This window comes from Hyalella azteca, unplaced genomic scaffold (assembly GCF_000764305.2).
Source record: "Hyalella azteca isolate HAZT.00-mixed unplaced genomic scaffold, Hazt_2.0.2 contig10063, whole genome shotgun sequence".
Classification (NCBI taxonomy): domain Eukaryota; kingdom Metazoa; phylum Arthropoda; class Malacostraca; order Amphipoda; family Hyalellidae; genus Hyalella; species Hyalella azteca.
In genome coordinates this window covers 63,000-80,872 of record NW_025940113.1, presented here as the reverse complement: position 1 = coordinate 80,872, position 17,873 = coordinate 63,000, and the positions used below count along the sequence as shown (strand labels likewise).

General features: G+C 42.7%; 1 protein-coding gene across 1 annotated transcript in view; it reads left to right on the top strand.

Moving 5' to 3' along the window:
- Positions 1 to 692: 692 nt before the first annotated feature.
- The window catches only part of LOC108665465 (ras-specific guanine nucleotide-releasing factor 2-like), a 34,921-nt gene continuing 17,740 nt past the window's right edge, over positions 693 to 17,873 (top strand). The window contains 10 exon segments of the mRNA XM_047882273.1: positions 693 to 748; positions 1,535 to 1,651; positions 5,612 to 5,743; positions 6,478 to 6,594; positions 6,856 to 6,993; positions 8,317 to 8,516; positions 8,664 to 8,838; positions 9,239 to 9,293; positions 14,884 to 14,964; positions 17,765 to 17,796. Of these exon segments, the coding sequence (XP_047738229.1) occupies positions 701 to 748; positions 1,535 to 1,651; positions 5,612 to 5,743; positions 6,478 to 6,594; positions 6,856 to 6,993; positions 8,317 to 8,516; positions 8,664 to 8,838; positions 9,239 to 9,293; positions 14,884 to 14,964; positions 17,765 to 17,796 (1,095 nt within the window). The 5' untranslated portion in view covers positions 693 to 700.

Here is a 17,873-nt window from a genome sequence, read left to right as displayed (position 1 = left end):
GATATTAAACTGAAAATTTTTACCAAGAAGGGTAGTGATGCTGAAGACCGAAGATCGAGCTTTTCCGTGTACCGTGCACCGCCCATCGTGTACCATGTACCGCCCTTCATGTGCCGTGAACCACCCTTCATGTACCGTGTACCGCCCTTCGTGAGACGTGTACCGTAATCAGTGCACCGTGTTCGTGTGGTAAAGAGCGAGTACTGCCAAGCTGGCGTCCGAGAAGAAGGACAACTCATCTTCTTCTGTCACTTCTCCTTCTCCAACGGCTTCTCGTGTAGCCGCTGCTTCTCAAGCTGCCGCTGTTGCTGCTTCTCATGCCTTCGCTAAGCTCTCGTCTGCCTTCAGCTCAGCCGCTCACAGGTCCTCCCCAGCACCACCTGCGTCAGCAGACCCAGGGGGAGAGCCCCCAGGAAGCGTATCCACCCCCTCCAGCCCCGCGTCCACCTCTGGAGGAGCCACTGCTCCACCAGCAGCAGCGGCGTCCGCCCAACATGTTGTCCACCACCATAGCTGTCGTAAGAACAGACGTCGTAGCAGCTCTACGTCCACGGGACGTAAATGTTCTACGACTATTCCTGCTATAACAGCTGCTGACACCTCGAACCTAGCCGTCAGCTCACCGTCAGCCACGTCAGGCACTTCAGCGGCGTCAGCGTCAGCTCCTGCGTCGCCGTCGTTGCTATCGTCGCGGGTCAGGATGCTCAGTCCCAAGATGCAGCGCTCCATCCGCATCAACGAGAACCAGGTGAGAACCGGTGCAACGCTTCGGGAGAACCAGGTGAGAACCGGGGCAACGCCTCGTGAGAACCGGGGCAACGCATCGGGAGAACCAGGTGAGAACCGGGGCAACGCCTCGTGAGAACCAGGTGAGAACCGAGGTTAAGACTAATTTAATACCTGCCAATGTCTGCAGGTCATCATGTAATACCTGTTCCTGCCTGCAGGCCATCATGTAATACAAGTTACTGTCTGCAGGTCATCATGTAATACCTGTTCCTGCCTGCAGGCCATCATGTAATACAAGTTACTGTCTGCAGGTCATCATGTAATACCTATTCCTGTCTGCAGGTCATCATGTAATACCTGTTCCTGTCTGCAGGTCATCATGTAATACCTGTTCCTGTCTGCAGGTCATCATGTAATACCTGTTCCTGTCTGCAGGTCATCATGTAATACCTATTCCTGTCTGCAGGTCATCATGTAATGCCTGTTGCTGTCTGCAGGTCATCATGTAATACCTGTTCCTGTCTGCAGGTCATCATGTAATACCTGCCAATGTCTGCAGGTCATCATGTAATACCCGTTCCTGCCTGCAGGTCATCTTTTAATTCCTGCCAATGCCTGCAGGCCATAATGTAATGCTGCCAATGCCTGCAGGCCATAATGTAATGCTGCCAATGCCTGCAGGCCATAATGTAATGCCTGCCAATGCCTGCAGGCCATAATGTAATGCCTGCCAATGCCTACGGGCCATCATGTAAAATCTGTTCCTGCCTGCAGGCCATAATGTAATGACCGTTCTGGCCTGCAGGTCATCATGCTGTGGGAGAAGGCCCGCAACGACCACACCTACAACAACTCAGGCTTTCTGCACAAGCGATCGTCCGACTCGAACCGCTGGCAGCTGCGCTGGTTCCTGCTGTACCAGGTACTTGTTCTTGCTGTAACTGGTACTTGTTCCTGCTGTAACTGGTACTTGTTCCTGCTTTACCAGAAACATGCTCCTGCTGAAGCTGGTATCAGCCAGAAAAGCTGCTACTTAAACCTATCTAAAAATTAACGTGTCATTAACGACGGCTGCATGCCAATCTTCAGTCGCGATGTCGACGCTGTTTCGCTGCCGTAGAGCCGGAAATATAACATTGACGCCAATGTTAGAGCCGTGCGTCAATTGGCGCTGATTCGGCGCCAAAGCCCGGCTACGTTACGGCTTTAGGAACTGACGGCCGAAGCGCGGCAGTGACGCTGCAGCGCTCTCTGTGCCGCGGGTTGGTGACATGCAGACACAGAATTGCATGTGCCATGCAAGCGGTCTTTCAATTTATTTAAAAAAACAGACATGCGGTCTTATTATTTTATTTCACTTGAAAAAATCAGCCTCATGGTAAGATTTGAATGTCTCTTGAGAAATCAGCGTATAATGAAGTACATCGAAAAGAAATTGCTTGATTAATTCAGAAAATTTTAGAAATAAATCCTCATAGATACGTATGAAGAGTGAGGCTGAGTAAAATATAATTGTAAAGAAGCACTACTAGACTATATAGCTGCAGCTCTACACTTACCTTGAGATCAGGATTGGATTTGTATGTTTCTTAACCCTCTACCGCCGTATGTCACTCTCCGGGAACATAACTTTCAACTTAACCCTCTACCGCCGTATGTCACTCTCCGGGAACATAACTTTCAGCTTAAATTATACGCAAACTATTAAGTGTAGCAACGTTTGTACGCAGCAGAGAGCATTTTAAAGTTGAACATGGCGGCAACCATCAGTGCAAGTCATTTTTATCAGTGCAAGTCATTTCGTTTTGCGCTCACTAGAACGTATCCTTTTTGGGAAGTAGGCGCGTGACAATATTGCTCCGGTTACTCAGGTCAGGCGGTAGAGAATTAAGGATAGAACCTCGTTAACTGTTCTCTCTGTTCCATGCATGACTTATAGAGTGGGAAAAATAGATGGCGATTTATAGAGTGGGGATTTAAAGAGTGGGTATTTATAGAGTGGGGACTTATAGAGTGGGGACTTATAGAGTGGAGACTTATAGAGTGGGGACATATAGAGCGGGGACATATAGAGTGGGGACATATAGAGCGGGGACATATAGAGCGGGGACATATAGAGCGGGGACATATAGAGTGGGGATAACCCTCTACCGCCGTATGTCACTCTCCGGGAACATAACTTTCAACTTAAATTATACGTAAACTATTGAGTGTAGCAACCTGAGGACGTTTGTACACAACAGAGAACATTTTAAAGTTGTCGTACATGGCGGCAACCATCAGTGCAAGTCATGTTGCGCTCACTAGAACGTATCCTTTTTGGAAAGTAGGCGCGTGACAATATTGCTTCGATTGCTTATGTTTGGCGATAGAGGGTTAAATCGCGCTAACGTCTAATAAAGTCATCGTTCCGATTTAACTGATCTCAATTGAAATCATCAAAGCCTGGAACTTGTAAACAAACATATTGTCCAAATAATTTTGGACGTAGATTCTAATCTAATTATAAAATTGAATGGACATCCTAGCATAATTTAGAGTCCCATTTCGAGGTCCCATCAGTCGCTGAGTGCCATCAAGCACTGCGTATACCTTGCCTTGATAATGCTTATCATTGTCTTGATAATGTCAATAGTTCACTAATGTGTACACGTTCGGAAACGATATGACAAAATCGGTTCACCAGGGTTTTAGTGATCGACCGAGCCCCATGAAAAAAAACCGTTTCGCTATTTTTTGCATTATTGTATCATGCATTGCATTATTGTATCATTAAACAGGCCTATCCAGGCCTATTTATTTAATGCCGAAGATACTATACTATTGTACGGGTGTCTAGTGTTAAATTTGCTAAAAACCGGCAACACATTGTTTTTTTCACGGGCGAGCCGGCCACTGAAATGCCGGTAATACCGTTTAACGGTCATTTTTCGTACAGTGTAGTATGCATTACATTAATGCTATAAACCCACATAATGCAAAATTTATTAGCTCATTACGTAACTGCAATGATTTACTTCAACGGTTGGGCCGCTGAGAGCATAATAAATTTTAGTTTTCAGTCAATCAGGGTATGGACTTGATGGGGTAGTTGCATGCTGGCCTCCATAATGCCTATCTCACTCGCGTGGTCGTTGCAGCTTGCCTAGAGGTCTATGGACGCATCCGTGGGCAACAAATCTAACTCTTGAATTAGCCCTAGAGCCAACGCCCAGCTTCATCATGCAATAACTGCAATCAGCCTCAAAAATAGAAGACACCAACTACGATAGAACACAGTAATCCAGACAAGTACTACTTCTTTTAAAAGGCAATAGTAATGTAAGTCCCAAGCCACCGGTTTATTTAGCATGGCTTTTTGGAGCGGGAAATCTGTATTTGGCCTAACAATTAAACAATTACTTGTTAAACCGAATGCAGAACTGTCTCCTCATGAGAGAATTTGCTAAGGCAACCCGCAACGACCACCAGAGCCCTAAATGCAAGCTAAAAGCCAAGTCCATACACCATTTGATAGGAAAAAGAACACATTAAACAAAAATACTAACAACCTCACGTCACCTGGACCATCATGACGCAAATGAGGTTAGCTTGGTTGCGTGAAGTCAGGTTTGTTTTGGGTGTAGAGACGGTGTTACTACGTACGGATGTTAGGCAAAATGCAGAACAGCATACTTATGAGCGAGCGTCGGCTGTTGTCTCAAGGCGATATTGCTTCAATCGCTTAATTTCACTGGCTTCATAGTCTGCTATTCCCTCTAGCGCTCATATCAATGAAATGGACATGAAGTGGACCGTGGATTTTGGACGGTACTAGCGCCCATAGCTTGCATTCTGGACACGGGCCTAAAGAGTGCCAAGAAAGGGACGAGCAAAGCATTCGGTCTCCATCTGATGACGACATTAATTAAGGGAAAACGGGAGCGAAATGTCATTCTAGATATCAATTAATAATGAAAGTTCACCATGAAATTTAATGGAGTTCACCTTCATTCGTGCATCGAGATAAAATTATTCGGAAACCAATTCAGCCTAGTATGAACCTCGTTTGAAAACAGCCTATCAGTGATGATGTGGCGCGTGAAGTTCAGAATAAAATGAATAGATCACGAGTTATTTGTGATAGCGAAAGCCTTCACAGTGTCAGTGCGAATCATTTAGTAAATATGGAAATGTTCAATTACAATAATACGTACGTTTTTGATTTGAAACGTGCTTCGAATGATGAACTAAGCTGCCGTTCGACACCGTGTGGATGACAGTACTGTTCACCATATAACTCAAACCGCTTTAAATTTCGTACGAGCAGCGCAGTTACGTTGTTCGCATGCTGTATACTGGAAAGCTTCCATTGTTTCCCCATATAGTTGAACAGATATATGTATTTGTTCAACCACGTATTATTTACGTGTTTTTATTATAACTCCTTTTTCTTTCTGGCTACTCTGTGCCACCTCTTGTTGTCTTCCATTCTTTCCTAGTAGCACAATCTATGCTGATATTGACGGCAATTTTAATCGGGTGTTGTGCTCGGTAGAAGTTCCAGCTGTAGTACCGGTACATGTTACTGCTTGATATGATTTGGAGAGCCATCTTATGATAGTAATCCACGTTCATAAGAATAGGCCTCAAAAAATATACACATCCCTTCATATACACATCCCCCTCATATTCAGTTCTCACCCTCTAGAGTCTAGACCTACTACAAACGAAGTTTTTGCCCACAGATCCTGCTCCTAACACGGTTCACGCCCCCCGAAGTTGCTTTTTATCGGATCCTTCGACATCATAACCAGTTCCTAGTTGATTCCTCGTCACAATAACTTGCACCTCTCATTGTTACCGGCCCCATGATTTGCTCCTAACAATGCTTTCGTCCCAGAACCTGCTGTTCTACGCCGAGAACGAGAAAAGTGTGAAGCCGGCCGGGGTAATCCTGCTGGAGGGCTGCTACTGTGAGCGCCTCATCACGTCAGGACTGCAGGGCGCCAGGGGCAAGGAGGAGGACAAGCAGGTATTCACTGGTCAATCACTCAATCCCTGGCAAATCATGCAGTCAATCCTTTGGTCTCTGGTCAATTAGGCCTTTCTTTAAGTAAGCTAGCTTATCACACATTCCTCAGCCAATCACATAGTCCATAGACAATAAAAGTCAGGTAGCCAATCACGCAAGCAATCGCCAATCATGGTTTCCCGGCTAAAAAGTAATTAGGTCAAATTCAGGAATCTTTATCACTGTCTCATTACCATCACGTTCTCTATAACTCACCTAACCAAATCGAGCTGTGCTGCTAGACTTCTCAATGCATACATGCCCTCTCACGTCCTATCTGCTAATTAGCTAATAATCAATTCCACACCGAATATTTTAACTTTGTTGACCTCATGATCTCATTAATTATGTCCCATATGATGAGTCTCTTCCCCTGAATCATTCGTGATATCAATGGTTATATGCTATTCATCTTGTACCATATCAAGAGCCCAATGTCCTCGTTTATGTGTCACGCATCAATGCCACATGCTCTCGATTATGTCCTACCAAGAACTCTTTATGCCCCCCATAATAGTTTTCGACCCGCGTAACGCTGCGTATAATCTCAGCGCGACTCCCCTCTCAAATTTCTTGCAAGCTCTGCTTACGCCTCTCGGGGCGCAACTCAATCCACATGTAACAACCATTTCATTCATCTTCCACTCTCTCACCTCTGATGTTTCTCACGCGTTCTTTCCACCACCATATTCCAGTGCTGCTTCGCCATCACCTACCGCCGCGACCACCAGCGGCAGTACGACCTCCGGGCTGAAAGCGAGATCGCTTGCAGAGTCTGGATTGAAGCCATCAGGCCTGCCAGCTTTAACAAGGTGCCTTGAAGTTACCATGTGTGCCTAATTCTGGCCTTAATGTATACCTCTAGGTGTGTTCTGTTATATTTGAAGGCAATGCAACACAGGAAGGCACGCGTCGAACACGAAGGCGCAAGCAAAAGATCCCATGTGTTATTCTTTAGCAAGTCAGAGTCCAATCCAATATTAAGGTAAATTAACGTGCCATAGTGAAGTAATATTTCAGAGTTAAAAACGCGTTACTGTTAAGTCATTTAGTTTCTTTCCGTTGTCGTGCAGGTGCTGCTGCAGAAGGAGGAGCTGGAGCAGCAACACCTGCATCTCTTGCAAATCGTCGAAAGCGAGAAGACCGCCAAGAATCTGTATACTCAGCAGGTTGAAGAACTTTCGTCCGAGATACGCAAGCTCAGGGCAGAGGTAAACTTACTATATACGCAGCTCACGATAGAGAGAATCTGATTGCGCTATGCGTTTGCTCATACCAGAACTCCAGAAGTAAACTTATGCGAGCTCTAAGCCGAGGAATCCTAATGATATACAGAAGTTCAGGGCAGAACAGATACGTATACGCGATACGCATGCTGCGGACCAACGGACCCTTCCATGCAACACGCAAGCTTAGGGTAGAGGTAAATCTAATCCAAATCACTTCGAATACAAGAAGCAAGCATCCACGTAGCGTAAAATGATTTCAGAGAGGGCTCCATTCATTGAAATTATTTCTATCTTTGACATTCCAGAATCCTGTTTTTATTTATCAAAATATATTTTTAGGCGCACACTTGCAGAATAGTAGAATGCAATTTTTTAGCTTCCTTTACTGCGCACTGCCTAATTTCAGTTTGGAAACACCGACGTCAATTAACCGCGGCGCGAACGATGCAGCCAATCAGAGCGCTGCAATGCAGTGACCGCTCAAATACGCCGACGCATCCCCAACCGACTTGCTTAAGGCTCATGCAACCAATCAAACTTGGAGACGATAACAATTAATCAGTCTAAAGTATTATTGATTGGTTACCAAGAACAGAGTCAACATACTTTGTTTGCAGAGCGGCTTGACAGACAGAGAGAACATGTTCAACACCAATGTTGTGTGGAACACCAAAAAGTTCAGCTGAACCGAATCTTTCGGCAGGGATACCAATTACCTCCTGACTGAACCCTCTGAAATTTAGTTTCAGAATATAAAGTTAGGCTCCGAAATCCACCGTCCTTGTGGATGATTAGTCGTTCTGTCGGGGCAACTTCTATACAGAGAATGTATGCTGGTGGTTTATTGGCCTGGGTAATTGGATAATTAATACTGGAAGATTCCGACGTGCTTAGTCTGATTGGTTTAAAATTTTTTGTGTGTTGACTGGTAATGCTGGGTCATATTACCTTCTCCTTATCTGACAGCTGGTTGGTTTAATTCAAGGACTATGTTTGTGTGGTTGACTCATTTCTGGTAGCTGGTTAGTATAATTCAAGAGGCATGTGTCGCTTATGTGGCTTGCGGCTGCTATGCGTGATCGACCCGAATTATATTTGAAGCTTCGTTGGATCATGTTGGAGCTGTGTTGTTTTTCGAGAGACAAGCCTGTGAAATACATATGTCTTTAATCATATGCCTAAATTATTTGAATAGTATAAATCAAAAATGGTCAAGAAGACGAGCGAAAACACACAATACAATAATAGGCCGCTGTTTATTGGATTCGGTCCCGAGCCCGTAACAAAAGCTGCCACCCTCCTCAGCTTTGCTCGTTGAAGAAGACGTGGTCGTCTGGGGCTTCAGGAGGGCGTCTCGACGACCTCCCCGAGGATTCCGAGGAGATCCGAAAGATCAAGAAGGTGCAGAGCTTCTTCAGGGGCTGGTTGTGTCGCCGTCGCTGGAAGCAGATCGTCGAAGAGTACATCAGGTCGCCCCATGCGGACAGTATGCGCAAGAGGAACAGGTTGGTGGTGGGGTCGTCAGGCTTTCTATTTTAACTGTCACAATATCAATTTACGGGATAATGACGGACAGTACTCTATGAAATTCATCAAGCTTCATCCTCTTAAATTTTTTCCCATTAGATGTGATCGTTACCCTGTTCCACCAGTCTCGTGTTCCGGATGGTGGAGGCGGAAGAGGAGTATGTAGATCAGCTGAACCTGCTGGTGTCGTGCTTTCTGAGGCCTTTCAAGATGGCAGCGTCCAGTAAGAAACCGCCCTGCAACCACGAGGATGTCAACTCTATCTTCCTCAACTCCGAAACTCTCCTCTTCCTCCACCAGGTGTGATGAGATGGATGGAAGTGTCATAAGATGGGTGAGAGTTTGATAGGATGAATGGAAGTGTGATGAGATGGTGGAAGTGTTCCTCCTCTGGGAGCGAAAAGTGGAAGCTGTTCATCGCGAGCAGCTAAAGAGGTTAGGTTAAGTCCGGTAATGTTGTTTTGGGTGGAAAGTCGGGGTAGGAGTGTAGGTAGGCTCATGCTACCCTCATGAAAACTAAACTGACTTGAGAACTGACAGCAGAATTATCTCGCCAAAGTCTTTAAACACTAAATTTACTTTAAACACTCAACTTCAATGGCTATTCTACCCTGTAGTATCTTGCGCACGGCAAGGAATATGAAGACGATGATGGTACTGAGCAAAGCTGGCCAATAACACACATCCCTTTCGCTTGCAGATCTTCCTGAAGGGACTGTCAGCGCGTATGGAGAGCTGGCCCACGCTGGTGCTGGGTAAGCTGTCTTAAGCGGAACTCTATTGTACAAACTGAATAATTTTTAAATACTTACGTCGCTGTACTTAATTGTAAATTGTCGTAATGACATAAAAATATTTATTGTCCCTGCGATTCAAGGATTATCAGCCAAATAAAATTTTGAAATAATTTACGCATAATCATATGTTTCTATGAAGTGTGAATTTTGTGCATCTTTTGCTTATGTGTTTCGGATCTCGCATGGAGCCAAGATTGACTTGTCAGTCACTCGTATATGAGCTCGAATTTAAAAAGGTCATGCCGCATGATGAATCCCAATATCTTCGTTTCCGAAAAACTATTGTCATTTTATTATACTATTTAATATTGTACAGCTTGCTTGTTTGGATTTTGAGTCGTATTCTTTTGGTATTTAATTCGCTATTCTTGCTTTGCTTATGCTCGGTGCAGCTTCGCGCATGCTTGCATTTTGCTTCATTTTCAAGCTTCGTGAACATTATTTCTCATTACATCTGGCATTATGTGTCCGCGTCATTACCTGCTTCAGGTATTACCGACTTCAGGTATTACTTGGTTCATTTATCACCTGACTGGGTCACTACCTACTCCAGGTATTACCTACTCTAGGTATTATTTGTCCCAGGTATTACCTGTTCCTGCATTACTTGCGTTATGCATTGCCTGCTTCCAGAGAACAACGGTAAGTCGCGCATTGACATTTCGTTTATTTTGTAGCAAAAATATTTTAATTCAGAGTTCTGTAAAAATGAATTCTTGAGGAATAGATGTTAAGGTCTACTCATCACGAACACGGAGAACCTTATCAAATTATAACCTACGGAAGTTCTGCGTGGAAAGGAACTGTATCAATAAGATAATAGATCAAATAGAACTGCGGGTTTCGAGTACATTCGTGTAGCCACACACGATGAAGTTTCGAACTTTATAAAATATCGTGCGTTATACCTTTATGGCGAGAAAAACAAATCTAAATCTAATATTTTTCCCGGTGTAGTTGTTTAATTATCGTGAATTACATAATAATTGTTAATACCAGAATTTAAAACTATTAAAAAATTATGAGATATTATATAGATATCAAGACTGACCATGATTAACTACCTTACAATTTCGATTATATTAACTCTTTATTTACTCAATTAAACGTTGACAACCAGCCGGGGTTCACAGGTGAATTGTACTTAAATAAAACATTAGGATGTATAAAAACTGTTCAAGTCTAATAATACAACTGGAATCACTACAGTTGAAAAGGCACAGATATTAATACCGGGTTATCAACGGAAACTTCCTGTTTTGCATTTTGCACCAAGCAGCCAGATGTAGTAGGAAAATAGATTGGAGTATTTCATATGAAAGGAAAGGCCATGAAGTTTTGAGTCCCGCCTATTCAGTTGCCACTATGAATTGGACAAGTGGGCAGCGTACGTTTGCTGTTGAGGCGTAATTTTCTAGTGGCCGTTCCATTTTCTCTACTCAACAAGCTCTCCATACTCGGTGCTGTATTCGTCCTTCAGGTCGGGTTCTTTTGAGGAAAACGAACGCGCAGTAACAGTGACTGCAGCTCGGTACACGCAAATGATTGAAGCCTTTTTTGCCATATCTGACTGAAATAAAAGTCTGGGAAGTCTGGTTACAACAGGATGGAGCCACGGCTCACAGCGCGATGTTCAATGGATGTAAGGGTACCCACACAGTGAAAGCAGGTTGTCAGCGTGCTGGTTACCTGCTTAGGCTGGCGCCTGAAATTGAAATAAATAGGCCTGGCGCTGGCCTATTCGTACAGGTTTTCACTGTGAACACTTACATTATTATCCTATGTTCATTCTTGTGGCAGGTTGGAGCAGGTTGCCCGCGCGGGCAAACCTGCTTTCACTGTGTGCGTACCCTAAGACAACATTTTACAGAGCGTTTCATCTCCATCAGAGTTGACCTTCTTTAGCAGGCCCGATTCCCCAATTAGGCTCCATGTGATTTTGTTTACGGGGTTATCTTAAATTAATTATTTACAATGACTGCCCATGCAAGGACCCTACCTCAGTTGAAGAACAATATACACCAATTCATCACCAACATACCGTCAATATACTTCAGGGAGTGGAACGGAACGTCAAAAATCGACTAACTGAATGTACTGACAATGGGGGCCATCATTTGGCCGATATCAACTTGAAAGCTAAGTAGTACAAAAAATTCAAGAAATGTATTTCTAATTGAAATTTATATTGTAATTTAATGATATCTCTACTGGTTCATTTTTTATTGAAATTTCAAATCGGGAAGTTTCCGCGAATCACCCTGTTTTTATTTGGAATATAATCCAATTTCAGGTTGACGCAACTTACAGCTTACCTCCACTAGCCAAATAAGAAAGACTAATAATGTAGATAGACACGTAGAACTGTCTTGTACCTAGACACGCAGAACTGTCATGTAGCTAGACACACAGAACTGTCTCGTTCGTTGACACGAACTGTCTTGTACCTAGACACGCAGAACAGTCTTGTACGTAGACACGCAGAACTGGCTTGTACCTAGACACGCAGAACAGTCTTGTACCTAGACACGCAGAACAGTCTTGTACCTAGACCTGCTGAACAGTCTTGTACCCAGACACGCAGAACAGTCTTACGCGTGGACCCACAGAACTGTCATGTACGTAGACTCACAGACTGTCTTGTACCTATACACACAGAACTGTCTTCTACGTAGACATACAGAACTGTCTTGTACGTAGGCACTCAGTGCTGTCTTTTGCGTAAAATTTTTCTAATATTTTAACACCTTTTTTGGGGCTAACCTACGCCAGGAGAACCCAGTCCTAATTAACAGTATGCTGCATTGCAGGTTGCAGTAGCTTATTGCGCATTGCTAGCTCGGTCCATGTCCGAAGATTTCACTGCATCTTCCTGTATAATACTTTATAACGCTGATAGTATATGAGCTGAAAAAGCGAATTCTCCGAAATGTGTGATGGGCCAATAGAATTTGTTAGATAAGGCGTGGTATCGATGTTGCAAATATTCCATTGAAAATTGGCAGCTGCTTTTATTGCAGTGAGAACGGTAAGTATTGATATTTTTGTAAATAATGTGTAATCAAGCGAGTTCATAGACAAAATCTTTCATATTCATGTGTATTTTTAAATCCCATAATGGAAATAATAGCTCTTCTGGCACCTCTGGTACCACTCAAATCCTCTCGGTTCTCATTGACTCAATAGTAAACTCCGCTTTTCAGCAACACCATTTCAAATTAACTAAACTCAATAGTTCTTCACACAAAACTAAAGTAGCTAAACGATAGTGAAGCCCGATTTCAACTACTTATTTGAAACTAAACTGAATCCTATAGTCCCGCACACTGACCAAACAATCATGAACATTGCTTTTCAACTACACGATTGAAATCACTTTGCGCTTCCAACTTTACAGTTCGCCACACTTTGAACTGAACTGAACCCCAATATTTCTACCACGCAGAATAAGCTTTTGAAACCGCCTTGAATCTCAGACTTCTACAAAACTAACCGATACCGAAACCCTTATTTCAACTACACTGTTGAAGCTAAACTGAACTCATTTTTTATATTTCTGTGCCTGAACTGGCCTGGACCTAACCCTTTAAGGGGGCGCAGCCGTTGGCCACAAATTTTACTCTTAAATAAGCTCTGGAGCCAACGCCTAGCTTTACCATGCATTAACTTACTCAGCCGCAGACTACGCTTGAACTCCGTAATCCAGACAAGCGACACACTGCCGAAAGATAATAGCGCCGTAGGTCTTCAGCCAATGCTCAAGCCTGCTCGCTCATAAGCAGGCAGTTCCCCATCCGGCTGTACCTACTCCGGCCTAACCTCTTCTGGCCTAACCTATTCACGCTGTTCCGGCTCACATCCTCCTTGCAGCCAATGACTGGCTCTACCCTCACACTTGGACCGCCTTTCTAACTTCTTGCAGCCAATGAGGTTAGGTTAGGTTCGCTCAGGTTTATTTTGGGTTGAGAAAGGTTTGCAGCTCGTATAGGTTAGGCCTGAAGAGGTTAGGCCAGCGGAGGTTTGGCCAGATGAAGTATGACCATGTTTACCTTTGGCAAGCTCATTTTGTGGCTGTGGACATTCGGCGCCATATGGCTTTGAGCACTTGACTTCATAGGCCGTTATGCACTCTAGCGTTCTTACCTATGGAAAGGAATGTATGAACCAAGTGTGAAGTTTGGCAAAGCTGGCCTCCGGCATGAGCCCCACCCTTTAATGCCACTATTTGCAGCACACTAAACCCCCTCGAACCATAATGTATTATAAGATTAAACCACATTGTATGCGCATGAATCGTCTACGTTTTGGAGGCGAAGCGCTAAAGGAAAAGAATCCCCGGAAGTTTCCAACTGAGAGGATAACCGTTGAGCAAAGGGTGAAGTCGGTCTGAGAATCTCGGCATATTCGAATTTCTTGGCACAGTACTGTATGAACTCGACATCAGTTTCAAGTTATTGGCAAGATTGATTAAAATTTCCAAGACGATCTTACATGAGGAGAGTGTAGCTAAGAACCGAAGTAATTAGTGTATATGTAGACTTGTACAGTTGTACAAAGGCTTTTAGACTAAAAATGAAAACGAAAGAGGATGACGAGATGCGACGAGAACCGCACGTAGCCACGCCACGTACCTTGGGCGACACATGATTCCAGGCTACTGTTGGCAGAGCATCCAGTATCATAAGTGAATGTCTTTCACAAGATCAGATGACTGATAACCCATGTAGCCACTATAGGTTCATGCATGCGAAGAATTCTCTAAAGATACCCACAACCTACCCGTATTAAGAACTGTACTCGAAGGTAGCCACTCGTGATTAAAAAACACTATCAACCTCAAGGTTACAATCTAAGAGTGTGATGGGAAGCTCAAAACTTCAACGGACGTTCGAAGCCCGGGCATATTCTTGGGCGTTATCCGAGCTTGTGTCTAGTGTTTTACTCATGCTTTTGTTACGCCCTTGATTGCTTTGTCTTGCCTTTTAACACGTCGGCGAGCTGTCCTCAAATTTCTACTTGGTAGTCCGATTTCGTCAGAAATGTATTTTTCAGTTACATATGCTTCGTCACATTTAAATGCATTCACCGTTCATCATCCAATTGGGAATATAATCATGACGAATTAAATACATTCGAGCCTCTTTAAACGGTACAGGGACAAAGGTTTATAGAGAGCTGGTACCACTGAACGCTGTTATTGGGCCTGGCTATCAGAAATACATTTGCAGTGCAAAGTCATTTTTTAATTTTGTTGCCAGGTATTGCTTTTTGGAATGCTTTTACGGGGCTTAGTTTGTCCAATATTATTATTGGACAAAGTTTTTTAAGATGCTGTTGCTGGGCTTAGTTTTTAAAAATGCGGTTGTTGGGCGTAGTTTTTTTTAGAATGTTGTCGTTGAACCTCGCTTTTCTCGGTATTTTCTCGGTATTGCTGTTTAGAATGGTGTTAATGTGTACGTATGCTTTGCATCATTGATCTCACTAGATCAGCCACTATCTCCTAATGCATTAAGTTGAGGTATGAGAAGAATGATGTGCTGGCCTACAGACGGAAGCCGCGACGTCGCAACCAACAAGCAGAAGAAGGCGACCAGCACGACGATGCAGCTGCTTGGGAACACCCACCTTGGTGAGTGTTTATCCAACACAATATCTGAATCAGTGACACGTGTCCCTCCCAACAGCTACACAATATCCGACTAATTAAACCGATATTTTAACATCGTTTCTCGTAGACGCACCTTGAAGTTTTGTATGGTGTGCACTGACCCCCGCATCCAATCTATAGCCACAGTTGCTTAATATGAAGTTCCATCGCTTGTGGCTTCCCGCAATGTTATCCGTGGACATAAATTTATGCGAAGGCTAAGTTTTGTGTGCCATCCCCGTGCTACTCCCCTCAATGAACTTAGCGTAGATAATTTTGCCAGCATGTGTGAGTTGAAAAGTGTTGTTGGTGTCTTCGTATTGCGCGTAGTTATTGACAGCACTTAACATCAATTTGCATGCGATTTGTTTTGCGTGTAGTACTAGGCTATTTCCCTGCTGCTTTGTAGAACCAAGTATTTATTCGCTATAAAAATGATCAGTAGATGTGATCGTTAACGTAAATTTTAGCGCCTACTACACTAGCCAAGGAGCTAGTCGATGAGATAGGATTACAAGGCTTCAAGGTTACATTACACTAATCAATTTCAAGGGCTTTGAAATACAACTTGGAGTTGTCACTTTCGACTTTTTCTACGTGAACCCATGGGTTGTTGCTTATGAACATGCTACGAACCCTCGAATTTGTTAGTATAGGCGCTCAATGTATTGGTTCTTGGGGTTGTCAATTTCGACTATTTATACAAAAGCCTTGGGATTGTCAATGTCAACGTCTTCTCCGTAAGCCATGGGATTGTCCATTGCAACTTCTTCTACCCGAACCTCGGGGTTGTTCATTTCAGCGATTTCGACATGAGCCCTTGGATTGACCATTTTTAATCTATCTAAAGAAGCCCTAGGGTTGTCCATTTAATCGGCTTCGGAAATAGCCTTGGCCTTGTCTATTTTTACGGCTTCAGCGCAAACCACGGGGTTGTTCATTTTAGCGATTTCGACATAAGCCTTAATTTGTATTGTCCATTTCGACAGCTTCCACGTAAGCCTTGAGGTTGACCATTTAAACGGTTTCGACTTGAGCTTTGATATTGTCAATTTCAACATCTTCTATGTTAGCATTGGGGATACCCATTTCAACGGCTTCAACATCTAAGCCATAGGGTTCTCCAATTCAACTGCTTCGATATAAGCTTTGAGGTTGTCAATTTCTACGACCAAGCTTGAGGACTGTCATTTAAGAACCAACTGTTTTCGAAGGATATTAAATTAAATAACTGAAGTATATACCCAAACATGTTTGAATATTTTCTTCGATGCGACGTTTTCCGCTTCTGAAAGACTCATCTCAGCTTGAAATAAAAATGGATCTGGGGGGATTGGTATTATATACATCACGACTATGGAATGCATTTACAATTTTCGGGTAACCTGTTCAGCATGATCCTGCGTAACGAATCCCCATATATTCCTAGTGTCCTTGTCATGTACGAGTGCCACAGAATAGCGACATAGATTAACAAAATTGAGTTTGTGAATGGAAGTACCAGAGTCTGTCTGGGCGTATTCTATTAGATTTTAGGAGTCTTGCGGAACACCCGTTGTATGGATACTTAAATCAGCTGACACAATAGCGGCAACAAAAAATGATTTTTAATGAAGAACAAGTAAACGACAACATAGCTGCATTTACGTCCCAATTACTGCATTTTTGCTCTACCATCCATAGTCCTGCACATCTTAACTCGTACCCATAGTATGTCAACATTATCTTTCTCACCACAGTCATGCACATATAACTCATCATACCAGTAATGTGTTGTCATAATTTCGTTCACCACAGTCATGCACATTTAACGCTAGTGTGATGACATCACCTCCCTCACCACAGTAACTCATATGTAACATACCACTTAATCTGTATAATTTAACCCATGATGAGAGCGCAACTCTGGACTGAATAAGGTTGTAAGTGACAGGTGAGTAGTTTAATATATCTATTCTTAACGTCTTATTCGCTTCATTCGATTCATATTACCGTGTTCAATTAATTGAATGCTCAATGAATGTAAATATGAATAGGTTTACAAATCTGGGGCTGAATGTGCTCACAATGTGTTGTTTTCGTTCATTTTGCACATTACTGCTGCACAATGTACTTTAATTTGCACTATTTTGTTGAATTAATATCACCATTTCTCGTTTTCTATACATTACAGTGTTACTGGGTTGGGTTTAAAATGTTAATCAAGAAAATGTTATTGAGTTACTTGTATATACGTCATTCAACTAGGGAGTTGATTAATGTGAGAGAATGATTACTTTTTGGATTCACTAATAAATTCAATAAGGATTTACAAATTAAAATAAAAATTATAACGCATTTACAATCTATCAATAAATAAATCGTAATAAACAATTAAACTGAAATTAGCTAAATGGTCACTAAAATATCAGGTCAAGTTTGCCTGTTAAACTGTGATGAAATGTTTGCCTGTGTGATGAAGGGTTAAGATGTGTGATGAAGGTTATACGTTATAGGTAATAAATAGCGTTAGGTATCCGTTGCGTATTAAGTGTAGTACTTAATACAAATTTTTAGCTTATATTTTCTTTGGAAATTCTTAACGTTAATTGCGGTTATTTTTACTAATATCTGAGTTGAATTTGTTCTGCTTAAAATACACAATTTTCTTTATTATTTGGAAAATACAATGCGATTAAATAATTGTACATGAATATTAAATAATTGTACAAGAAGTCATTTATTATATAGGTAAGCTAACCTGTGAGCAGGTGACCTGTTTGACATGCTAACCTATGAGCAGGTGACCTGTTTGACATGCTAACCTGTTTGCAGGTGACCTGTTTGACATGCTAACCTGTGAGCAGGTGACCTGTTTGACATGCTAACCTGTGAGCAGGTGACCTGTTTGA